Here is a 25,672-nt window from a genome sequence, read left to right as displayed (position 1 = left end):
AACACAGACGGGACGAATGGTCTCCCTGGGCCCCAAGTGCCTTGGATGGGCCAGGTGGGAATGCGGGCAAAGGAGGCACCAAGACCTGATGGGTGGGCACTGCAGCACAGACACCTTTGTGGGCAGCCACCCTGTGCACCCAATCCAGCATCGATCCTGGCGTGATGTGACCCTCACACACTCCACAGAGGGCAGGGGCGCAGTGCCAGGGACCATGGGTTTCCTTCAGGGAGCACCCAGAACAAATCGGTGGCTGAACAAGCCTTCTTTCATTCATTCGTTGATTCATTCATGCAATGGCAGATTTATTGACACCGGCTATGTGCCAGGCACTGTGCCAGGAAGTGGGACTTCAGCAGAGAGCTCCTACCCACTCGGAGAAGAAAGTCCAGTGGGGGCGCAAGCCATTAATGAAATGTACACACCTATCATCTTTAGATGCGGCTTCAGTGTGACCATAGAGGGGATCATCTCAAAATCATAAGACTATGGAAGGAGGACAAGGCGGGAAAGCAGGACTGAGGTCAAGGAAGGCCTCCCTGATGAAGAGGCTTGAAGACATGCTTGGCCCTGGGAGAGGGTGGCCCCCGGCCTGAGTGTGCCTTCTGTGACATGCCCCTACAGAATCCTGCCTGAGCACGTCACCACCTCCTGGGGCCTTCACTGGGGCAGGTGTGGCAAGATCACAGAGTCAAGGGGCCATTTTTTGGAGGCTGTGAGGCCAGCTGGGGGTGGTTTCTCTGGTCCCAAACAAATGTCAGCCAAATAGGGCTCCTATATGTTGACCCTACAATGCCAGTTTTCTTCTGTCCCAGGGTTGTTTACTGAGGGCCACAATGCCTGATTGTGCCAGCAGCACAGTACACGGATGGGGTCACAGAGCAGGAGTTAGAGCTGTGAAAGGAACAACTGATGGTCCAGGATGGCCCCATGGGCAGGGGAAGGGCAAGGCCCTTTTCAGAGATCCAGGTTCCCAAGGCTTGAAGACCAAGGCCTGTCTCCTGTTCCCAGCAGGATGAGGGACAGATGCCCCATACCCCCCGACCAAATGGGACCACATTTGGATCCCTGAAGTCTGCTCCTTCCCTGGCATGGGAGGGTACGGGGAAGGTGGTGATGCTTCCAGCCACGTGCCACAGACAGCCGCCTGCCTGAGCCCTCAAGAGCCAGCCGCTGCTCCGTTAATGAGCCGTGTGCTAACCAGCTCAGCCGTGCAGGCTGTAACCCAGGGAGGCCACAGCCCCCAGGACGGGGGCTGAACTGGGGTTGGCGATGGGGCTCTGGCAGGAAGTTCCTGACAACACTAAAGGTCTGCTTTGTGCAGAGGATCCTCGCAGAAGCAGCACCCACTTCTGCTTGGGCCTGGGTCCCAGCACTGTGGTGTTCGACCACGGGAACCTGGCCCAGGCTTGGCCTCTGACTTCAACTCCAGGGCTGTCTATGTTCAGGTGGCTTGGCTGGGGAGGGCTGAGCTCTCAGCGGAGGACAGAGCAAGCCTACCTTTCTCCAAGCAAACTGCAGGAAAGACCCTCCAAAAAAAATCCAGGCACTTTCTGGGTGCTCTAGTTCCCTTCCTCGTCCAGATCTTCTCTGGGGACCACCCCCTGACTTCCCTCCTGAGCAGCTAAATCTTTTTCAATACTGTATGGCTTTTTTTTTTCCCTCCCTTCTTGCATAATCTTTCCTATTCTAAGCTTCTAGTTTTTCTTGATCTGCTGGGTGGACGGCTGTGTCACTGATATGAACTGTCCCTGCAGTGGTCATCAGCTGAGGTGCCCATGGAAAGATCCCTTTGTGCTCACGATTTGACCCAGACTGGCTGCCTGTCTGCCTGAGCCAGCTCAGCCCCATGGATGGGCTCTGCTCCAGGCTTCTCCTACCCCCCACTACTGTCACCACCATCTGCGCCCCTCTGCTCACCCTCACTCACTTGTTCACATCTCAGTGGGGAATTAAACCATAGCAGCATGGTTCCCTCTGGCTTGGCCCCCTCCTCTGCAGGCTCCCTAAACAGCCCCTACGTGCCCTGTCACCCTTCCTGGCAGCTCTGAGAGGCCACCGCCAGGACAAAGCAGCCTCTGCTTGCCACTGTCATGGGCCCAGCAGGTGGTCTCCAGGACAAGACTACCCTGCCCTGTCCCCAAGCTCTCCCAGCCATGGAAGGAATGGAGGCTTTCCTTCTATGGTGGGGTGGGGTGAGCTGGCACACACACACACACAGCCTTCAGATGTTCCCTTACCCTTAGAACCAGTCATCGAGACAGCAGTGTCCACCCTGGCACAAGGACTTATGATCTTGCTTGGTTTAACAGCCTCCCGCCCCGTCCCTGCCTAGCTGGGAGAGCCACACTGAGCAAAGTCACTTACATAAGTCCTTTACACAGCCCTCTGCTTGGCTGATTTACTGCTCTGGCTGAGCCCCTGGAATTAAGGCTGCTCAGCTCCGAGGGCAGAATCCAGATCTCCCACTCTGCCCTGGGCTTGGCCGAGGTGGGACACCGGTGCAGGCAAGAGCCCTGGTGCTCTAGGGCCCACTCCTCTAGTACAGACCTGGGCAAGTCACTTCCAGTCTTGGTATCTCAGCATCGCTATCTATGAAAGCAGGGGACAGACTAGATAAACTCACTATCAGACAAGATCGGGTGCTTTAAGGATGGCATGGCCATAGACTAGATAACCTCACTATCAATCGATCTGCCAGATTCCCAGGCCAGACAGCCTCAGCAGCTACTCATATTCCATAGCTCTCCCTCACCTGGAATTTTGCTATTTCTGACTTTCCCTTGTACATTCCATTAGTTCCCACTAGCTTTCCAGATTACTAAAAAAAAAAAAAAAAAAAAAAAATTGCCCTTTTCTTTCTGATTATAAAAGCTTTATAAGCTATCACAAAAAAGTTAGAAAATAGAGAAAAAGGTAAAGAGGAAATGCAGTGGCAAGGCCCACTCCCAGAGCGAACCAGGGCCAGTCTGAGGATGCACTCCTGCCTTTTGCTCTTGCACAGACTCAGAGCCCAGCTCTCCACCCTGGACGGTGACTCTGCTCTGGTGTGAGCCTCCCGCCTCCCAGATCAGTGCCCAGTGGATATTTTTGTGAATTGTGAGCTTCCCCCTCCGGCTCTGGGTGGACACTGAGGAACCCTGGAGCTGCCCTGGCTGGGCGGGCCCCTCTGCAACCCAGCAGGCTTTGTGTTTAGGACTCTCCAGCCCCAGGGTTTGCTCATGGGATGAAGTCCCATCCAAGACAAACTTCATGGAGGAGAATGGGCAAGACCTCACATCCCAGACTGACTTTGAGCCCAATCAGATCGCTGGCAACTTTCTCTAAGCCCCACTGGGGAATGTAGACAGAACAGCCATTACAGTAAATTGTGGCTGCCTCAGAAGACCCCACGACCTCCTTCCTGCCAGGCATCCCTCGGTGTTTGTTCTCTCCCATCAGTCCGGGGCCCAGGCTGGCCCACAGGTAGCACCTACCCTGCAATGACAGAATCTTCTGTCCTTCACCTACATGGCACTGAGTAGGGGCAGAGAGACCCAGCTGCAGCTCTGATCTCTGGCCTCAGTAACCTGGATACAGGAGAGTCTGGGGCTGGGGCTGGAGGGGCAGAACATGGGAACATCTCCCCTGGGCCGAGCAGTCCCCAGTGGCCATTAGTGCCTCCTGCCTCAAGGAAAACCTCAGAGCCATCTCTGGGCACCTCTCAGGACTCCAGGTGCCTTGAGTCCAGGCCTTCATATAGCAGGTGAGAGAGACAAGAATACACCTTGTGCTTATCCATTGCAGAGCCCTGACTGGCAGCAAGGGACCTGCCAATATTGTGGGCAGCAGACAGATGACTGGCACCCCCAGGCATGCTGGGCTCCACTCCAGGAGGCCCTGGGGAGAGTGATGGGGGACCCCGGGTGGGCCCTGGACAGCTCCTCGCTTCCCACCCCAGACAAGCCCAGCAGGGAAGACTGGAGGCAATGGCCCCGTCCTGCGCTGTAGCGGCTGGGGGCGGCGTCTGCCCTCACCGACTGGCAGCAGGCAGGCACTCTGGGAAGTGGCTTTGGTTCTTGACCCTAGCAGTCCTGAGATTTGAGGGCAGCCCTGCGTACTGCTCCTCCCAGACCCATCCCACATCGCCTCAGAGGACATTCCCTCTTTTGCCTTCTGAAGGTCAAGTCGGGATGTCCTACAGGGGAGAAGGGTAGCTTTTGAGTCTCCTCACCCTCACTGCCATCCACTGACATCTCCACCCGTCGCCAGCGTCCAGGGATGAGGACACACCGGCTCCCAGCCCATGCGGGCACTTGCCCTGGACCCTGGAAAATGTTCTGTGGGGTCTCTCTCTTTCCAGCTGAGACTCTTGCCCCATCCCCTTCCCCCACCCTTCACCACTGAAACCATGTACCACGTTTCCCTGCCCCCTCACCCACTCTCCCCATAGGAGTAACTGCCGTGGCACAGACAATGAGGCTGTATTGATTAGTACAATTCCTGGGCACCTCCGGCCCGTCTCCCCGGGAGCTAGGACAATGCAGCTTTGATACACAGAGCAGATTCTCAGCAGGTCCTTGGGCTGGGGGAGCCCTCACACCCCCACTCTCCTCCCCCTCGCCCCCGCCACACAGCTAACTCTTCCTGCACTCCTTTGCACAGTTGCAACTTTCTGGGTCACTTTGGCTGGTGTCTGTCTCGCTTGCTGGCTGTGCCTGCCCCTCCCTGGCACGGACCACTCAGCCCCTCTCCCCACCCGCAGCCCAGCCTCTCAGCCTGCCTGGCACCAAAGAGGGGGCTCAACCTCCTGGAAGGTGACTGACCTGTTCTGGGGAAGAGGGGGCCACAGGTCCATGAGCCACGGCCATCCCAGGGCGAGCGATCGCAGCCCGCGTGTCTCCGCCGCTCATTCACACCTCTGCCAGCTCCAGGGCGACACTGACGCATCCCCTGCCTCTCCCACTGTTGGGCTGGGCAGCGTCAATTACTTTCACCTCATCTCCTCCCTAAGCTCTGCCTACCCCCTCCCCTGGCCCTGCCCCTCCGGCCAGTCCCCATGCAGCCCAGCACGGGTGCTCCGGAGCTGGAGAGTGGGGTGTGTGGGGTTTGTTCTGTTTTTCCCTTGTTCCCAGCAAGTAACTGGAACAAAACACACACACACACACACACACACACACACACACACACACACACACACCACAGAGTCGGGCAGAGCGGGCGAGAGGGTGGCTCACTCCCCCCACAGAGCTGACCAGACACTGTCTGAGCCCACAGGCTGGGCTCCTGGTAGGGTAGTTGGGTGTCTGATGAATGATGGGGTCTGCCCTGTTGGGCCCTGGATGATGACTGGCAGCAGGATGGAAGGCACAGTTCACAGGGCACCACCAGAGCAGCTCAGGCTCCTCGGAGGGGTGCAGGCTGGGAGAAACCAAGGCCTAGGGCTGCTAAGGCTGTATCTGACCCCCCCGCCCCACCAGAGATGGGGACTCCCAACATGCCAGGATGATGGGACGTCTTCCTAGGAGAATGTGACTGACCATGCAAGAAAGCCCTGGCCTAGTGAACCACGCTGTCACCTGTCTGAACAAAGATGGTGTTAGCCAAGGGGGCAGTCATCCCAGAGTCCAGACAAAGGGGGGCTGTGGAATAAGAACCCGTGAGGATTTGCACCGTGATGCCCAGAAGCTGAGGTGCTAGTCTGGGAGTGTGTGCAGCGTGGGCTGGTAGGTCCAGTGGTGTCGTCACCATGACTGCAGTCACCATGACTGTGGTGGGATGCCACTCAGACCCATCCAGTCCCTTTCTCTGAGGCCACACACGCTGGCCAGTCTCCTGCTGACCCCAAGATACCGCAGACCAGTGGCTCAGAAGGTGGGCATATGTGTTCCAGTGCTGGGAAGGTGTCAGGCCCTCTGGAAACTGGTCAGTCAGCAGAAGGCTTGGCTTATCGTAGGACCTCAGGAAATATCAGTCAGATGGACACGTGCATGAATTCTGGTGTAAGAACAGCTTTCCTGTGAGTTTGGTGAGTGTGGCAACCCCACAGGGAATATAAGGAGTTTTGTCAAGCACAGGATGACATTAAAAATGAAAAAACAGGGCCGGATTCAGTGGCTCACGCCTGTAATCCCAGCACTTTGGAAGGCAGAAGAGGGCAGATCACAAGGTCAGGAGTTCGAGACCAACCTGACCAACATGGTGAGACCAACCCCATCTCTACTAAAAATACAAAATTAGCTGGGTGTGATGGCACATGCCTGTAATGCCAGCTACTCGGGAGGCTGAGGTGGGAGAATCACTTGAACCCAGGAGGCGGAGGTTCCAGTGAGCCAAGATCGCGCCATTGCACTCCAGCCTGGGCAACAAGAGCAAAACTCCCTCTCAATAATAATAATAATAATAATAATAAATAAATAAATAAAAATAAAAAGATAGGCGGGGCACAGTGGCTTAGGCCTGTAATCTCATTGCTTTGGGAAGCCAAGGCAGGAGGGTCACTTGAGGTCAGGAGTTCATGACCAGCCTGGACAACATAGTGAGATCCTGTCTCTACAAAAAACTGGCCAGGTGTGGTGGTGTGTACCTATAGTCCCAGCGACTCAGGAGACTGAGAAGGGAGGATTGCTTGAGCCCACACGTTGGAAGCTGTAGTGAGCTATGATCACACCACTGCACTCCAAACTGGGTGACAAAGTGAGACCTTGTTTCAAAAAATTAATAAAAAATAAATTTTAAAATAAGATAAAAAGTCACAGGCTTTAGAGTTTGACAGTCCTGGGTTCAAACCCTAGCTCTGTTAGTTTCTCACCATATATAACCCTAGGCAAGTCCCTTAACATGTTGGATCTCAGTTCCTGCATCTCTAAAACAGGGATACCACTCGCCAATCACTGAACCTAGTGAGCAGTAGTAATAATGGTAACAGAAAACACATAGTAAGTGCTTGCTGTGGGCCAGGCACTGTCCTGGCTCAGCATATGTGGGACACTTGCTTCAGAGACAGCCCGTCACCCTGTGGGCACTCACCTAGTATGGTACAAGTTAACTTCCCATATGTTAACTCACTGGGTCCTCCCAGCTGTCCCATGAGGTAGGTCCATTATTATCTCCATGTTGGTTTGGGGAAGATGGGGACAGGCCTTGGCTCAAGCAAGTGTCCTAAGGATGGCCTCAGATCCTACTGACTCAGCTGCTCACTCAGCCAGCCTCATGCGCCTGGTCCCCAGACACACTCCCCTGACTTCCTGCAGGCGCAGACTGAGGGCCAAGGCGCTGGCTGGGCCACTGGCTCCAGGAAGGTCCAGTCACCCATGATGCCCAAATGCTCACTTCCACCCAGGGTGGGCTCTGGGCTCTGGCTGCCCTGGCCTGGGCCGGGTGCCCAGAACAGGCAGCCCTGGCTGGATGGCTTTCCCTGGCTCTGGCCATGGGGACAGGAGGCGGCAGCAGCCCAGCTGGGCCCTGGCCGTAATGAGACCTCATTAGCGAGATCCAGCTGCTCCAGCCCCACTTAGGAAGGCTGACTCCCCCAGCTCCCGCCTCTGACTTTTCCTAATAAGAGTGGGCCTGCTTCCAGAGGGGCAAGGAGGCTAGGGTCTTTGTTGTCCCCTGTGACTCTGGAGGGAAGGTCCCGCTGAGCTGGGACTGAGAAGTGCCAGGGATGGGGGAGGGCCGCAGGGCGGCTGTGTGGGAGGCCGGGCTACAGGCCTCCCTGAGTAGGTGGGCTACAGAGGAAGTGGGGAGGAAGAGGGAGGGCAGGCCCCCTGACCTGAGAGGAAGCTGAAGAAGGCTGGGCCTTTTCCTCTGGATCTAGATATTGTCCATTTCACTGAGGAGCCAGTAGCTGCTAATCTAGGATCAGTGGAAGGTCATTGCTTAGGCTGTCCTGGCTAGAAGAGCACCTCCACTGTGCTAGGCCTTATCTAAGGAGAATGGCCACTGTGTGCCAATCCCTGAGCCGGGATAGCATTTACTGGGTGTCAAATCTTGTGCTGGAAGCACCTGCTGTGTGCGAGAACCTGCATCAGCAGAATGCCCACCATGTGCCATGTCCGAAGCTGAGACAGCACTCATTGTGTGTCAGCCCCAGGTGAGGAGCCCCTATGGTGTGCTAGGTCCTGCACTAGGGGAGTACCCCAGGTATGCCGAATTCTGTGCCAGGTAAAGACCCAGTGTGTGCCCAGCTCTGAGCTGGGTGAGCACCCACTGCGTGCCTGGCAGTGTGCTAGACGAATGCCTACAGGGTGACAGGCTGTCTTCTAAGGGAGTGTCTAATGTGTGCCAAGTCTGCACTAGCTGAGCATTTGCCACATGCTAAGACTTGGGTTAGGTGAGTGCCCAGGCAGGGACAGGCCCTCTACCAAGGGAGTGTCCAAGGTGTGCCAAACCTTGTGCTTGGTGACCTCCCAGTAAGGCACCAAGCCTGCACTAGTTGAGCACTTGCTACATGCCAACACTTGGGCTGGGTGAGTCCCCACTATGTGCCAGGTCCTATGACGGATGCTATAGACAGGAGGTGCCCAAACCCTCAGGGCAAAACATATGAGAACAGGTCAGGGTGGGGCAGCCCCTGGCAGCCTGTGGTGCTTGCAAGTCCTCCTGGGATTTGGATGCTCTGGCACCCAGAGCCCTAATCCAAATGAGTCTGTTCCTGTTCATTGAGGCTTCCCAGTGGCAGAAACAATCAGCGTGCTCAGACATGAGAAGAGGTCAAGGAAGCCCGCCAAGGCCCGGACTGCCCAAGACTCTGCATGAGTGGGTAGTGGCACTAGGGAGGGGACTGAGGTGGCCAGCCTGGGAAATGGTGTGACATTGGTGGGTGAAGGATTAAAACTGAGCTAGTGGGGGCTCTCTTGCCTCCTGTCCTGGGTCCCTCTCCTCCAGCCCCTTGCCCTTTGAGACCTAGGTGGCCCTGCTCCACACGTGTACGAGGGCCTAGGTCTCCATGGAAGGACCACCCCACCCACCCCCTAGTGCCCCCAAGCATCCCAGCTGCTCCCAGGCTTGGAGGCACCCTGGCCAGCTGGGTTCTCACACAGCCCTGTCCTAGGAGCTGCTGAGGCGTGAGGGAGGCAGCTGAGCTGGCCTGGCAGAGACCATCTGGGCTGGGAGTGAGGGAGGGACACGTGCAGCGGGCATGTGGGCCTGGGCACGTGCTGGTAAGCTGCTTGTTACCCATGGGGCACTGGCTGTAGCATCCAGCAGAAGCTCCAAGGATAACACAGGGTGTCTGCCGACACTGAAGAGACTTAGAGGGCCAGTGTCCTCACACCCAAACCTGGGTAAAGGGGGATAGAAGTGAGGATCCCGTGGTAGGGGCCAGTGCCTGCTCCATGCATGCCAGGGTACAAACAGAGCAGCAGAAGCCACAGAGAATTGTGATGGTCCAAGTGCATGGTTACACACACGCCCCTTAACATCCTCTTTTGATCTACCAGGGTATCCAAAGAAGAAGCCTGTCAGAATGATGCTTCCTTAGTTACTGGCCATAGGAAGACACGGAAGACACAAACGTGCTGACTGGGCTGCCTGTGTTAGCAGAGATGGGGTTCGGCTGGGACCAGCTGCCCTGTGCACCTCAGAGGCCGTGTCTAGAGGCAAACACTGAACGGAGGTGGCTTCAGTCCCAAACTGGAACCCAAGAATAGAGTGGAATAGTCCAAGGTCATCAGCAGAGCTGAAAAGGAAGCAGGAATAGAATCTCCAAGCAACCACTGGGGGTGCCCATGGGACGGATGCTATGAGCCTCAAACGCAGCAACAGTGGGCAAAAGCCAAAGGGCAGAGAGCGGGGAGGAGAGTGAGCCTCAGCTATCTTTAGGCACATCCTAGTGCTGGGAACAGGAGTCCCAAGGCAGCATTCCCATCCACAGACAGGCTGGCCAGGCCGACCGGCAGAGCACAGTCCGGGAAGCTCAGTTCAGGCAGGGACTCTGGGACACTGGGACCCATGCCCTCTGTGCTGCTCACATCTCTCCGCCTGCCCTCCTCCCAGTCCTTCCAAGTCACTCCAGAGAAAGAAGAGCCACCAGGGAGGACTCAGAGGTTTCATGGGGCTCAGAATCTCCATGGTAGAAAGGGACAGGGCCACACCCCACTTCCTGTCACAAGCCCATGGCAATTCCAAGACCTCTCCAGGAAAGGCGGGGCCATGTTTGGGTTCTCAGATGGGATTCACCCCTAGCAAGTGTTCAGGTCATAAGACCTCCATCTGGGCCCATTTCTGAGCACCCAGATTTCAGGAATCTTAGGAATACTTTCAGGAGCTTGGTTCATTCAGACTTACTCCAATCAGTCAATGAGCAGGGGGCTAGACCAGAGGGATGGGGCCAGGGGTTGGATGCAGGAGGTTCAGAACAGGGCCAGATAGAAGATCCTGAGCTTGGAACAGAACCACCCGGTTCTCTCCCACAAACTGTTCTTTTTAAATTTTTTAAAATTTCTTTTCTTTCTTTTTTTTTTTTGAGACAGAGCCCTGCTCTATTGCCCAGGCTGGAGTGCAGTGGCACAATCTCGGCTCACTGTAGCTGGGATTACAGGTGCGTACCACCACATCTGGCTAATTTTTATAGTAGAGACAAGGTTTCACCATGTTGGGCAGGTTAGTCTCAAACTCCTGACCTCAGATGATCCGCCTGCCTCAGCCTCCCAAAGTGCTGGGATTACAGGCGTGAGCCACCACGCCCAGCCCAAGTTGTTCTTTTAAACCAGGTACTTTGAGTCCCAGAAATCTTTGGTGAGAGGCAGGGCTTGTTTGGGGAGGGCTCAGTAAAGACCCCAGGCCAGTGAATCTTTCATTAAATGAGAAAAGCAACACAGGAGATTGACAGGATGGGAGCTGCTGAGGGAGGGACTGTCCATGGTCAGTCCCTGGTCCCCACCCCCGGCAGCCATCCAGTCTAGCCTGTCCCCAGGGAAGATCTCAAGAGAAGGAAGACAACCATTGCCTCTGGGACAGGATTTGGCATCACTTTCCTGGTTCCTGCTTCTGGTGCTGACCTGGTCCCTCCATCAGCTAGTCTTGCTCCTTTAAGAACCTCACCCAGGCTGGGCGCGGTGGCTCACGCCTGTAATCCCAGCACTTTGGGAGGCCGAGGCGTGTGGATCACCTGAGGTCAGAAGTTTGAGACCAGCCTGGCCAACATGGTGAAACACCATCTCTACCAAAAATACAAAATGAGCCAGGCTTGGTGGCACATGCCTGTAATCCCAGCTACTCGGGAGGCTGAGGCATGAGAATCGCTTGAACCCGGGAGGGGGCAGAGGTTGCAGTGAGCCGAGATCACACCACTGTACTCTAGCCCAGGCACAGAGTGAGACTTGGTCTCAAAAAAATTAAAAAAAATAAAAAGGATCTCACCCACCCCGCTGTGTCTCCTGGCCTCACCACTACCTCCCCTGTGCTCTAAGGTTGAGGGCAAAGAAAAGCCAGGACATGGGGGAAGGGTGGAGAGAGATTTTCTGAGAGTCCTCAGGAGAGCACTCAAAACAAAATGTTGTTACTTTTCAGACTGAGAAGGACCCAGAGAAGTGGAGGAAAACCAGGCAGGGTCTGAGGGAGGAGCCCTTGATCAACACAGACGGAAGCCGCCCGCACAGCCCCACGCTGCACTGTCCTCTCAGCACATGAGTGACCTCCTTCTGTCCGCAGCACCTCTGTGACAAGGATGGGGCGCACCGCAGCACCTCTGTGACAAGGATGGGGCGCACACCTCCTGCCTTCTGGCAGATCTTCGTGGGCTCTGTGGGCTTGGAGCCTGACACTCTCTGACCTGGTAGATGAGGGGCTACCTGCTCATGCTGGGGTCAGCTGGGAACTCAGGAGCCCTGGCAGTGCTGGCCTTCCTAAGCCTTCCTGTCATGGCAAGCAGCTGGCAGGAGGTCCTGGGGGCAGAGCTTGGGACTCCCCTTCCTCCCCACAGTCTGGCCTCTGTACTCACCAGCATCCCTTTGGCACCTTTTCCTACCATGGCGGCGGTGGGCTGGGGCTCTGGTGATGGGGACCACACTCACAGGCTCTGCTTCCAGCGCCTTTCAGGCCACAGACCTCAAGAGCTGTGGAGAGAGCAGAGGGTGAGGTGAAGACTTGGCCATGTGGCCCACAGGGCTCTCCACACAGGTAGTGCAGAGCCACCCACCACCAGCCGGCCCAGGCCCTCTGCCAAGCCATGTCCGCATGCTGCTCCTTTCTTTCTGGAAGACCCTCCGATCCAGCTCCTTCCCAGTGCCCCCAACCTTTCCCCTGGATCTCTTGATCTCCAGGCTTCGTGTCCCAATGGGCAAAGGTCTATTTTTGACTCTCCAGATGCCCAATCCTGTAAAAGATAAAAAATGAATACCGAACTGGGATGGAGTCCAACTCCTTCATGGTCTATGTGAATGGCTTCAGCCTTTCCCGGAGGGGAATCAGCTCCGGTCAGCACACTCTCCCCATCCTCACCCCAGCCAGGCAGCCAGGATGGCCCTTCCCCATCTGGGTGGCACCCAGTGTGGGCCCCAGGGCAGCTGGGCTTGTTGTCATGTCATTCACTTGGACCAAGCTCTGGGCCAGCCACACACCCCTGTGCAGCCACGCCTCCTTCCACTCCCAGCTGTCCCCTCCACAGCAGTTCACCAGGTGAAATTCTACAAATCCTCAGCACTGCACCGGGCTAAATGTCACCTCTTCTCTGCAGCCTTTTCTGACCCACTCTCTCAAAAGAATAAAAAAGTTGCTTCCTCTTTTCTGTTTTGTGCAAATCTCTACTAGTATTCTTATTTCGTATGACACTTATTTGCTTTTAAGTTCATCGACCATGAGTCAGTGAGTTCCCCGAGGGCTTGGGACTGTTTCTTTTGCCCTCTGTGCCCAGCACGTTGCACGGCACTGGGCTTACAAGAAGTGTTAGTTGAATTAAAATGGAGGGAAATAGCGAAGGCGGGACCTCTGGAATGAGGGATCCAGGCCAGCCCAGGATCTTGTGGGAAGCATCTGAGGGGCAAGGTGGGGCTGGCGAGCTGTGGGGCAGCAGCCACGTGGAAGGAGCAGCCCCATGGCAATGCTGGTGCACACGGGCTTAATGTCAGATGGGATGGAAGAAAGGTTAGTTTTTGACAGGCCTCAGGAGAAATCCATCTTCAGAGAGCCTTAAAGAGTTGTCTCATTGCATTCCAGCCTGGGTGACAGAGTGAGGTTCGGTCTCAAAAAAAAAAAAAAAAAAAAAAAAAAGAGTTATCTTGGCCGGACGTGGTGGCTCACACCTGTAATCCCAGTACTTTAGGAGGCCAAGGCAGGTGGATTACCTGAGCTCAGGAGTTCGAGACCATCCTGGCCAACATGGCGAAACCTGGTCTCTACTAAAATTACAAAAATTAGCTGGGCGTGGTGGCGGATGCCTGTAATCCCAGCTACTCGGGAGGCTGAGGCAGGAGAATCGCTGGAACCTGGGAGGCGGAGGTTGCAGTGAGCCGAGATCCCACCACCACTGTACTCCAGCCTGGGCGACAGCGGGACTCGGTCTCAGGAAAAAAAAAAAAAAAAGAATTATCTCATGGGAGGAAACCCCTCCTCAGGGCCTAGACCCAGGAAGGATTCGGCTCTGCCTCTCTCTGGAGCCTTTCCTGCCTTCCCAGGGAGTCTGTTCCCAAGGCTATTCTGGGCAACTCTGCCCTACCCACAGCCACCTGTCAAGGGCCACCTCTCACCTACAAGCCCAGGAAGTCTCTGGAAGGCTGGAGGAGAGATGAGGAGGCTGCTCTTTGCCTATGCAAATCAGCCCTTGGCTTTGTTAGGCCCTTTGCCCTGGCTGCCTGGTCTCCTGCAGAGCTTCTCTTAGGGCAGGGTGGGGACAAGATGTGACCCAGGCTGGCCTGTGGCTCAACTTCTTCTCCTAAAGAGGTTCCAGCTCATGGCTTTGGTCTTCTGGGGGCAAGTAAAGAAAGACGGGGGTGTGCTCCCTCAAAATGAGATTATACCTTGTCCTCTCTCACCCCTGTGCCTCCCTCTCAAGCTGTAAACTCTAGATTTGACTCCCTTAAAGCCACCTCTCCTCATTCAAGGACTAATAATGACAATGATGATAGTAATAACAGCAGATGGCATTAGAAAGAGCCATGTCAGCTGGGTGCAGTGGCTTATGCCTGTAATCCCAGCACTTTGGGAGGCCAAGATGGGCGGATCACCTGAGGTCAGGAGTTCAAGACCAGCCTGACCAATATGGTGAAATCTCATCTCTACTAAAAGTACAAAAATTAACCAGGTGTGGTGGTATGCGCCTGTAGTCCCAGCTACTCGGGAGTCTGAGATAGGAGAATCGCTTGAATCCGGGAGTCAGAGATTGCAGTGAGCCGAGATCACACCATTGCTCTCCAGCCTAGGTGACAGAGTGAGACTTTGTCTTGAAAAAAAAAAAAACAAAAAAGCCACGTCATGGGTTGGAAATTATTAAGCCCACTGGTCAGGTAAGTGAACTGAGGACATTGTGTCTCCAAACTTAGGCTGCAGAGGGCCCTCACCCAGGTTATTCTGGAATTCCTCCCAGTTTACCATCAGAGAGACGGACTCGGAGAGGTCAAATGCCTTCCTTGTAAGTGCTCGAGTGAGGACTTGAACTAGGTTTTCAGACCTGACATCTCTGACTCTGACATCTCTGACTGCAAATGCAATCCCTGCCCTCAGGTAGTTCGTGGACTGGAGGGAAAAGACTGCTTCATGGCGGCTTCCAGGAGAATGAGCTGGGTGTAAAGCTTTGCTCCTTCTCCTGCCTTTGACATTCCTGTTATGTGGCCCCATCTGTCCATTCAGAAAACACCAAGTGATTGCCCATGGCGTCCAGCCCCTTCTACGTGTGGAAGATCCACAACACCAGGCCCCACACATGCCCCTGAAGCATTTGTGGGCCACCGCTGACAGGCAGTAGCGGGTCACAGAGGCAGTTTAGCACAAGATAAAGAGCTCGGGCTCTGGGATCTGGTAGGCCTGGGCTGGATTTCTGGCTCAGCTACTCACTAGGTATATGATTTCAAGTAAGTTACTCAACCTCTTTGAGCCTTAGTTTTCTCAGTCTGGAAGATGGGGCCAATAGTAATTTCCTCATAAGTTCTGAAGTTTCTGCCTAATTTTTGTCCTTACCACAAGCCCTCCACATGTTCCTCCCCTCCAATCTGTTAATCCTCCCGAAGCCCTAAATCCCTGATTCTCTCCAATAGTTTTCCACAGCCAACAGGATATGGCCTAAACTGCTTAGCAGGCATTTATGGCTGATCACAGCTAGACTCATTTATTCCGCAATATTGATTGCAGGTCTGCTCTGGGCCAGAACTGTGCTAGGCACCAAGAACTCAAAGGTATCTGTACTCCTGCAGCTTACAGACTAAGGGGAAAGAGTTAAACTGATGACTAAAATTTAAAGAATTACAAACTGAGACCAGGAGCGGTGGCCCATGCCTGTAATCCCAGCACTTTGGGAGGTCAAGGCAGGTGGATCACCTGAGGTCAGGAGTTTGAGACCAGCCTGGCTAACATGGTGAAGGCCCATCTCTATCAAAAATACAAAATCAGCTGGGCGATGTGGTGGGCACCTGTAATCCCAGCTACTTGGGAGGCTGAGGCAAGAGAATCACTTGAACCCAGGAGGCAGAGGTTGCAGTGAGCCGAAGTCGTGCCATTGCACTCCAGCCTGGGCAAAAAGAGGGAACCTCTGTCTCAAAAAATAAAAAAATAAAGAATTGCATACTGAGATAAAGGATGTAAAGAGAAAGATTGTGTTATGAGACTCTACAGTAGGGGAGCCTGGCCTTGTGTAAGACTAGGGGAGGGCTTCCCTGAGGAAGTGATGTTTAGGGGTCTAAAGAAGTAAATTAGGCAAAGTGGCAATAATGAGGAAGAGAAGAGGAAGAGAGAGTCAAGCAAATGAAACAATATGTGGAAAGGCTCTGAGGCTGGAGCTCAGATAGTCAGGGGGAAATGGTCAAAGATTAAAGTGGACAGAGAGGCCTGGCCAGGGCCTTTGGGGTCTGGATTTTGGTCTTCATCTTGAGGGCAAGGGTGGCTATTGAAAGCTTTTAAGCAAAAGATCAACTTCAAGGAGAAGCAATTGGTGGAATATGCATCTTGAAACCATCCCCCTAGATACAGTGTGGAGAAAGGACTGGAGGGAGGCTGAAGTAGAAGAGAGGAAATCAATTAGAAATGGGCCAGGCCAGGCCGGGTGCGGTGCCTCACGCCTGTAATCCCACCACTTTGGGAGGCCGAGGCAGGCGGATCACCTGAGGTCAGGAGTTGGAGACCAGCCTGACCAACATGGAGAAACCCCGTCTCTATAAAAATACAAAATTAGCCAGACGTGGTGGCACATGCCTGTAATCCCAGCTACTCAGGAGGCTGAGTCAGGAGAATCACTTGAACTCTGGAGGTGGAGGTTGCAATGAGTCGAGATGGCACCATTGCACTCTAGCCTGGGCAACAAGAGTGAAACTCCATCTAAAAAAAAAAAAAAAGAAAGAAAGAGAGGAAGGAAGGAAGGAAACAAGGAAGAAAGGAAAGGAAAGGAAAGGAAGAAAGGGGCCAGGTCAAAAATGAGGGGGCTCAGGTTAGGAAGGTGACAACAGGGTGAGGAGAAGTGCACAGATTTCAGATAAATATAAAAGGCAACATAGGAAGACTTGGTGATGAATCGGACTGGGTAGGGGGAGGGATAAGAAGGAGTCTCTGGTTTCTGTTGGTGCAGTGGGAGGAAGCCCATCCCAGAGGACAAACGATGGTGAGGCTGCAGGTTCGGTGTGGGGACAGGAGGGCTGGGTTGGACAAGCTGGTCTGAGCTGCGTGTGAGTCACCCAAAGGCAGATGTTGAGACATCAGTCACAGAACCCTGGCCCATCTTGACAGTCTCACCGCTGAGTATCAGGGCTGTCAGGTCAATCAGTTTTAACGGTCCATCTTGGAAAAGCCCTGGAGTCCTCACTGGGGATGGAAAGGTGACAGGCTCTTTCCCTGGCTTCAAGGACCTCACAGTTTAGTAGGTAGGTAGAGGAAGAAGCATAATTTCCATTCACTGTGATGGAGGAAGTGGAGGAGTTTCGGGAGCAGGAAACAGCCCTTAGTTCTACCTGGGAGCCCAGGTCAGCAACCTGTGGCCATCTGCCGCCACGTGAGACTACCCAGCATTTGCAGAAGGCTCCTGCTTCATGCCTTTGCCCCAGCACCCGTTCCCTCTTTTTTGAGCACCCTTGTCCTGATATCCACCTGTATATATCCTACGCATCCTCAAAACCTATCCCAATGCTATTATCTTCATGAAGCCTTCCTAGGTTCTCCCCGTTGCTGTCAGCCTTCCTACTGTACCCCCACACTGCGTACGTCTCAGCACGCTTGCCACACGTAGCAACTGCGGCATGCTTCCTCGTGCCCAAGTCTGGCTCCCCACTAGATGGAGAGTTCTTCAGGGCAGAGGTGTGCTGCTTCTGTGTTTCCAGAGCCGGGAACTGAGCGGGTACAGCGCAGTCGCCGCATAGGCCAAGTAAAGGGGGCGTTTTCTCTGCGGTCGTTGGAAACACTTGAGCATGCTCAGTGTCGCCCATTAGTCGCTAGAACCAGTCCCCTCACCCACTACTCTCCAACCTTCTGATGCTCCCTCACTTTGGGAGTCTTTAACCTTTCAGGTTATTCTCTCCTTCCCCATTCCTCGCCCCGCAGCCTTCATTTCCCAACGGCCGTACCCTCACGCTCCTTTCAGCGGAGAAATAGACCGCGCTTTGTGCGGAAGCTGTCAGCGAGCTGGGGTCCAGTCTCCTTTAAGAGTGATCCGCGAGGGGGTGTGGCTTGCCGAGAGCAGGCCCGAAAGGGGGTGCGGCTCCTTTAGGTATCTGCGGGCCCGAGGCGCGGAGGCCCCGGGCCAGCAGGCAGGGGCGCGGTCGGTCTCAGAGCAGCGGCACCGCCCGCAGCGTCCCGGTTCCTCGAAGCGGGGCGCGTCCGCTTTAATCGGGAGAGAGATGTAGGGGCACGGGCGTTACATCAGCCGCCACGTGTGGGCCTCAGCTGGCGTGGAGGCGGCGGCCCCGCCCCCGGCCCCTGCGGTGGAAAAGTACCGGGGCGCCGAGGTCCCCGCCCCACGGCCCCGCCCCCGGGCCGGCTCCGGCCCCTCCCGGCCCTCGGGGCAAGCCCCACTCTCCCGCCCGGCCCCGCCGCCGGCTCGCGATCTGCAGTGGCTGCCGGGTGCGGAGCGCCGGCCGGGGGTGGGCGCCCAGGGCTGCTAGGCCCCTGCCCTCACCTGCGGCCGCCCGGCCCCGCCCTAGGCGTGCCGGTAATGAGGGTTGGGGTGGGGAGGGCACGGATTCTTTCCAGGGTAGCATCCCCCAAAGAACTCCTCGCTCGCTCGCAGTCCCTTCCCAAAGCCGCGGCCAGAGCGCGGACAAAGAGAAGCTGAGTGCGCCAGGACTCTCCCGCGCGGCTTCCCGGGTCCCGCGAGCGCACGGGCACAGGCACCGGCACCGGCACCGGGAGGGCAGATGGGGAGGCAGGCCGGCTGGAGGGACCAGACAGGCAGCCAGGCTGGCGGGAGCTGAGAGGCGTTGGAGCGCGCGGGAGCCCGCACGCTAGGCGCAGGCACGGCCGATTATCGACCCCCTCAGGCCCCCAGAGCGCAGAACCACTGGCTCCCCGGACGGACCGTGCCACGCTCTGGCTCCGGCGCTACCCGCACAGCCTGCGCCCGCCGCCCCCGATCTAACCGGCGTCTGGCGCCCCCCCCACCCCACGCAGGAGCTCCCCCCGCTTCCCTCTCCCTCCCGCTTCAGCTCCTTGGTGACAGCGGTGACACCCAGCCGCGCGCACCTACCCCGACCTTTGCGGCGAGACAGACATCCCGGTGCGTGCACCCACACTCTTACCCACAGATGCCCGCATACATGCGCGATCACACACACACACACACACACACACACATATATGCACACGCTGGTCCTGGGGCTCAGCCCCGCGTCGGCTCAGACCGACGGCAGGACCGACGGAGGCGCGGGCCCCAGCGTTCCCTTCCCCCAGCCCCCTTACCATGCTGCAGCCCCCTGCCCAGGCGTGCTGGGTCCGCACCGCGGTGCGCCCAGGTGGCTTTCTTAAAGTGAAAGTTGCATCAGCTTCCCGAGGCTCTGTGCCGCGCCCGCCCCGCCGCGCCGCTCGCAGCTCTTCCACAGCCTGTTGTGTTTTGGTTTCGGGGAGGCGGGGGCTAAGAGTTTGGTGAAAGTTTGAAGAGTGGAGAAGGCTTGGGAGATCTAGCCAAGTCCCTCCCCTACCCGAAGAGCTCCCCTGGCCGTCCTCCCCTCTCCATCCCATCCCCTCCCCCCGTGCAGACTTCTCAGGCTCCTCCTCCCAGGGAATAAAATTACAAGTCTCTCCAGCTTTCAGATGATTGATCCCCACGAACCCCCGGTGGCTCCACAAAGGAGCCCCCTTCTCCGCCCCTGCCTCGCTGCCCTCCAGCTGGGGCCCTTGAGCAAGCAGATGTGGTCCCCTTCGGGCTAGGGTGGAATAAAGCCAGAAGGCCTGGGGCACTTTGGGGGGCTGAGGCTGGAGTTAGCCCTCCAGGCCCCTGGCCTTCTGCGCCTGCGTTTCCCCTAGAGAGAAGTCAGAGCAAATTCCATTCCCTTTGGAGCAGAGCCGCTAGAGACTGTGGGCACTGCTGGGTAAGGCCTAGGTCCTACTCCTTGGAACTAGAGGAGCCCTTTCTCAAATTTCCCTCCTGGACCACCGGCTTGGTCAGCTCTACTTTTGAGGTGGTGTTACAGGGGCTGCAGACACCAACCTGGGATCCCTCCTCCTTCCATGGTGAGACAGACCTGGGTTACAATCTCAGCTAAAAAAAAAGTCTTTGCCAAAAGGAGCATTGTGAGCCTCGGTTTCCTCCACTGTGAAATGGAGAGAAGGGGCTAAGGAAATGCATGTGTGTGTATGTAAAGCCCGTTGCTCCAGGCTGCCTCTGGGGAGGGGTGCCTGGCATGTGGAATGAGGCTCCCACATTTGCATACCTTGTGAGAGCCACCACCTTTCAGGGAAAGTGGCCAGTTAGTACTGTCAGAGGAACTGGTTTTTGCCCCAACCTGAGTGGGGCATCTGCTCAGGGAAGGGGCCCAACCTACAGAGGCAATTTCTACTTTGGACCCTGAGTCCTCACCATTTTCTGGTCATGAAACAGTTTAATTTTTTTCCTTGGGACTGTCAGCCCCCAATACATGCCAAACTCACGTGAAACCAATTGTTGAGTGAGATTGCAGTTTATTAATTTATCAGAGGCACTGAACAAGATAACAGGCATCAAGCCCAGGCATTCCCTGCAATGCAAGCTCTTTCAGGCCACACGCAGTCCATTCCACAAACCTTTCTCAGAGCCAAAGTACAAAGACAGCTCTCTATTGTCTCCTATTCACATTGGACTCCTGATCAGATCTGGGAAGACACCTTAGTCTTATCAGCAAGATTATTTTCATTTTCACTTTGTCCCCAAACCTAGTAGATATAGTATGCTTGGGATTTTTATTCTACAAACCAAGTGCAGGTGTTTCTTGTGTGAGTTGTGTGCACACACACCTGGATCTGGGCAACCTGTTGTGTCTGTGCCCCCAGACGCCTGAGCCCCTGATTGTGTATTTGTGTAGGTACATCTGTGGAAGACTGTGTGCACTGCAGCAGGTCTGTGTAGTTGTGTGTGTGCCCAAATCCTGGGACTGGGCAGATGGGGTCCAAGCCCTCTACATCTCTCCTGCCAGGACTTAACTTCCTCCATAAATTGTTTTTAGGATCTTCCTCCTTGCCTCCTCCCTGGGGCTCATCAAAAGGGATACCACCCCAGGGAAGGTAGATGGAGGATGTTGAAGAGGCCCCCAAGTAGAGGAAGGCGGACAAGGAAGAGTATGAAGGGGAAAAGGCCTCCCTCCTTCTCCCTTCCAGCAGTAGGCTGGGCTGGGGACAGGCCTAGAAGAGGGCACTGAGCGCTAAGAACACAGTGAAGATTCTGAGAGTTTTCATGGCTCAGGGAATCCATATGAAGGGAGGCAGGTGTGGGGTGCTGAGAGCAAGATTCCAGGATGCCCTCAGGCCTAGGGGCTTGGGGCCTGGGCAGTTAGAAGAGAGGGGGATGGGTGCTCAGGGGACAGCCCTCTGAGGCTCCGTCAGAAAGAAGAAGGCTTGGGGACTAACCTGGGGACAGGGAGGCAGCCTAGCACTTTAGCCCATGCGGTGAAGAAAAGAGAACATTTTCCTTGGAGTGTTTAGGAAGATTGGGGATGTTGGCCAGAGGGCTTTATTAAACTAACACTGGCAGAGCACAAAGTCTATTTGTATACATAGAAACAGATTCATGGATGTGTGTTTTACCCACCTTGACCCAGAAAGAGCTTCAGGAAACCGCACAGTGAGCTGTGTCCTGAGGAGACACTTGTGAGAAAGATTCTGGTTTGAAAAGCCATCTCCTTGAGACAGGGACTAGAGAGGCTGTTTTTTCCAATCAGAATGAGGCCCAAAGGAGGCAGGTTTGGGCCCAGCCCAGGTCAGAGCTGGGATAGCCTCCGTCCCTGGCTGTGAGCCCCTGGCTCTGAGCAGCTGGCCCGCAGGCTGGGAAGGGCATGGCCAGCCTGGGCCACTGTGGGGCAAGCAGGGGGATCAGGACTGAGGACAGACTGGGGCGGGGGAGGGGATGGGGGGACTGATGGGGTCAGCCAGTTTGACTGGCCTGCTTCTTCCTGGGGCAGGGCTGCAGCGGGCTGGGGGGCCCACCCACTGCAGGCTGAGATGTGTCTCAGGAGCCTCCAGTTACCGCAGCCAGTGGAGCTATTTCCTGGGAGGGCTGCATCCAGCGTCAGAGCCCCCAGGGCTGGCTGGTTTCCTCCAGTGGTGTCATCAGCCTGCAGGATCAAGGCCTCTGTTTTGGGATGCACGTAAGTCAGTTTAGGTGTGTGTCTAGTAGGAATACGAATAGTGCCAGACTTGGGCCACTTCTGGTGGTCACTGCAAGAGCTGGGAGCACTGGGCACCTTGATGGATGGGTGCTGGGGACCTGCTGAGAAGGTGGGGGAAGGTGGACGTTGCCTATAGTTGAAGCCAGGCATGGCTAGGGGTCTCCACCTCCTTAGAACCCCAGCCTCAGTAGCCGGGAAGCATTACTGGGAAGTGCCTGCCTGGGCTCTGCTCTCAGATTCCTCCTTTCTTGAACCTGGAGCCCAGTGGCCAGTGTCTGGCACCTCCCCTGCCCTGTCCCAACGCAGAGAAGCAGGTTAGATTGGTTCCAGATCCGAGAGCTGTCTCTGGGGCTCCAGGTACCCCTTAGGCCATCCTATTGTGGTTTCTTTCCCCCTGAAACCCTGCTACCCCAGCCCCGCCACCCCAGCTCCGGGACAGCATAAGCTAATCATGGGGCTCAGAACAGGGGTTCCAGGCTGGACCTCCGTGGCTCCAGGTAGAATCAGGCATATGGACAGGAAGTACTGACTTTGGCCTTGTCCAAGGGGCAGCCCCAATCTCAGGAGCTTTGAACACCCAGACTCCTAAATAGCTTTGAGCTCCCGAAGTCCCGAATTCCCAATGTCAGGGGTGCCAGAGCACCTAACACTGTAAAGGACCCAAACCCCAGAGCCCCCAGTACCCCATTCCCGGGGGCCTGGGGTACCTAACATCCAGACCACCCCATGTTCATAACATCCCATTTTCAGAGTGCCAGTGTTCCAGTTCACTGGACCTAGAGGGAGGGAGTGGGGTCCCTGCATTACCAAGGTCCCTTCAATGACCTATGATCTGAGGAGTGGCCGTGACTGAAGTTGGGGCTGGGGTAGTGCTGGCAGCTTCCTCGATGCTCCCATCCTGGGTCTGGAGAGGTCGAGCAGACTTGCAGGTGGGATGGCGTTTCCTCTGGCCTCAGCCCGGTCACAGGCCCTGTGGCATTTAATGTCCATTTATTCACTCACCAAATATTAGTGCACATCTGCCATGTGCTGGGAATTGAGCTACTCTCTGGGAGTACAACCGTGAGAGAGAAGGGGTTCCTGTTCTCCCAGATGGGACAGGTGATGACATTGTGCCTGTGCTGTTATGTCAGTGTGGCTCAGCCGTCTGTGGTCCATGTGTGGCTGCGGGCATGGCTATGAGAATGAATGGCTGTGTGATGGTGTTGGTGTGAGGCTGTGCCCGCAGCCCACAGCAGCAAGCTAACGTGTGTGACTATAATGGCGGGTCTGGCTATGTCTGTCTGTCCAGCCAGCCTAATAATCCCTCTTTGCCTCACTGCTATTTCAAGGATTGGAAGTAAAGCCCCCCTTCCCCTCAGACCCGAGGTACCGAGGGTCAGGCCTCCCTGTAGGGAGGAACAGACTGGTTCCTGAGCTAGAGACTGACCCCGGAGCCGCCCTGCAGCAGGGCTAAAGATTTCTCCCACTGCTCCTGCCCCTGCTGGACCCAGAGCCTCTTTGGATTGGGAAGACAGGAAGAGGGGTGGCTATAAGCCGAGCAGTCGACACCAAAAATAGCCATCTGCCCTCGGGAGGATCCTCTGGCACCACTCCCTCCTCCACTCCAGCCCAACCCGGCCCACTGACCTAGAGCCTCGGTAGGGCTCCTGTCTGACTCCACTTCCCCAACTCCTATCTGAGTATCCCTCTCAGATTCAAAGGAGGGACAGAGCAATGATGTCACTACAAATGATGACATCATAAAGAGCTCTGGCATCACAAGGAGTGACCCCAGGCCCCGGGCGGGGCTCCATCTGCTGGCAGCTCCCCAGCAGGGATGGCAGGGCTGGATAAGCCCTGTGCGGGGCCCTGCCTTATCTGTCCCCCACACATATGTGATAAGCCTCTTACCATGGGCTGGCCCAGGGAGCAGGTGGGGAGCAGGCCGGAAGAGGGGAAAGGCCAGCTGGGGCTGGCTGAACTCCAGGGAAGAAAGCCAGGGTCAGGGAGTCCTGGCAGAACCCCAGCAAGGGGAGATGCGGGGCAGTGTGGAGCTGTGGTTAGGGTCATGGATTCTGAAGCCAGGCTGCCTGCATTTGTATTCCAGGTCTCCACTTAATGGCTATGTAAGCAGACCTCAGCTTCCTCAATATTCCTCACCAGGAATACTATCAATATTAGCAGTGACTATCAACCACGGTATTGTTGTGGGGATTAAAGGATTTAATGTGTGTGAAATCGGCACAGAAGAGGGCCTGGCTCATAGAGAGCACTCATCCATCCTCCTTCCTAGATCTGATCTTCGCTGGGAGCTGCCCGCCATACCCAACGGCATACTTGGGTGGCCGGGGCCTAGCTGGGGTTTCCAAAAACTGCCCAGCCCCCCACACATCCCACACCTACCCTGTCTGTACTCACCCTGAAACTCCCCAGGAATCCTGGCCTTTTCGGCATATTTTCTTCCAGCAATCTCCCCAGACACATTGTGGCCCTGGTGCCCTCTGGTGACAAAAGCCATACATGGCAGTTACAGCTGCATCCCCAGGACACATTGGGCCAGACAAGGTGCTGCCCCTTGTCTGATTATTTTATGCCATCACATCAGGTTTTCAAAGTAGGAATTACCTGCGTTTTCTGGAATGAGAGCTCAGGCAGGTTAAATAATTGGCTGCAGGTTACAGAACTAATAGGTGGTAGAACGTGAACTTGAATTCAGGTTGGCCTGTGTCCAAAACCTGAACTTGAATTCAGGTTGGCCTGTGTCCAAAAGCTATTATTTCACCCCATGCACAATATACTTGGGGGGATGTGCTGGCATGGCCACAGGGCCCAGTAGATGTTTTACATTATGAGCCACTCTGCTAGTTTGAGTATACCTATGGTTGAGTGTATGGCCGTTGAGATTCTCCATCTGTGAATATAGAATTGTGTGACCTGGTGTGTTGGCTTTTTTGTGACTTTGGTGTGGCTGTGTGATTGTATTGTGTGAGTGCAGCCATGGTTGGGCTTGTGAGAGATTAGCCGTGGCGTGAGGGGCTGGCCTGACTCTGTGTGTGTGTGTGTGTGTGTGTGTGTCGGTATGACTGTGTTGTGGAGGGATGTATAGCCAGTGGGATTGTGTAGCGAAAGGTGACGAAGGGCCCTGAGTTCCCAGCGCCACTTGCCTTTTTGGTCCTAGGCCTGCATCTGCTCATCATGACTGCATGATGGATGGCTTCACATGCCGAACACACTCCCAGGGGACTACTCGGTTTCTCTTTCCCCCAGCCCCCCTTTTACTTTTCGAGGAAGTAAAGCAAATAGTACCACAGATGGAGTTGGTCTTCCTTTTTTCCATGGGATATTTGTGAAAGCATTTTACATGCCTTTGAGTGATATCTAAAAAGAAGTGTCATTTTTAAAAAGTCAATGTGACTATTCTAATTAATTTGAACATCAATTCTCAGGGTGTTGATTGCAGATCCCTGGGAATCTTTAAGACTCTTACAGGGGATCCACAAGGCAAAAGCTATTTTCCTAAGAATACTAAGTTGTTATTTGCCACTTTCACTTTATCGATATTTGCACATGATGTAAGAGCAACAGTGGGTGAAACTGTTGGCACCTAAGCGTGAATCAAGGCACGGCACTCAACTGTACCAGTAGTCTTTGTATTCTTCTCCACCGTGGTGCGTGAATAGTAACAATAGGAGAAAAAAAAGGGCCAGTTTTGCCTTATTTATTTATTTATTTTTATTTTTGTGATGAAGTCTCACTTCATCACCTAGGCTTGAGTGCAGTGGCACAAT

General features: G+C 55.1%; 1 protein-coding gene and 1 long non-coding RNA gene across 25 annotated transcripts in view; both read right to left on the bottom strand.

Annotated features, from left to right (window-relative positions):
• Positions 1–19,153, bottom strand: part of SLC6A9 (solute carrier family 6 member 9) — a 35,018-nt gene extending 15,865 nt beyond the window's left edge. For 7 of the 24 annotated variants that reach the window (XM_028834488.2, XM_001097692.5, XM_028834508.2 and 4 more), the window contains exons 1-2: positions 19,006–19,153; positions 11,921–12,035 (exon numbers count right to left, since the gene is read on the bottom strand). In XM_028834488.2, coding sequence (XP_028690321.1) covers positions 11,921–11,950 — 30 coding nt within the window. In that variant the 5' untranslated portion in view covers positions 11,951–12,035; positions 19,006–19,153. Of the gene's footprint in view, positions 1–1,398; positions 1,409–4,213; positions 4,308–4,805; positions 5,085–11,920; positions 12,036–17,675; positions 17,925–19,005 lie in introns of those variants that run through there. The other 17 variants (XM_001097484.5, XM_001097790.4, XM_028834513.2 and 14 more) reach the window with 6 other exon arrangements.
• Positions 19,154–20,206: 1,053 nt separating this feature from the next.
• Positions 20,207–24,361, bottom strand: LOC114672665 (uncharacterized). The gene is made up of 3 exons (XR_013402943.1): positions 24,303–24,361; positions 22,728–22,872; positions 20,207–21,865 (listed from the first exon to the last, which is right to left on the bottom strand). It is a non-coding gene; the product is annotated as an uncharacterized LOC114672665 (long non-coding RNA).
• Positions 24,362–25,672: the final 1,311 nt, after the last annotated feature.

This window comes from Macaca mulatta, chromosome 1, assembly GCF_049350105.2.
Source record: "Macaca mulatta isolate MMU2019108-1 chromosome 1, T2T-MMU8v2.0, whole genome shotgun sequence".
NCBI lineage: Eukaryota > Metazoa > Chordata > Mammalia > Primates > Cercopithecidae > Macaca > Macaca mulatta.
This window is presented reverse-complemented; position numbering and strand designations above follow the sequence as displayed.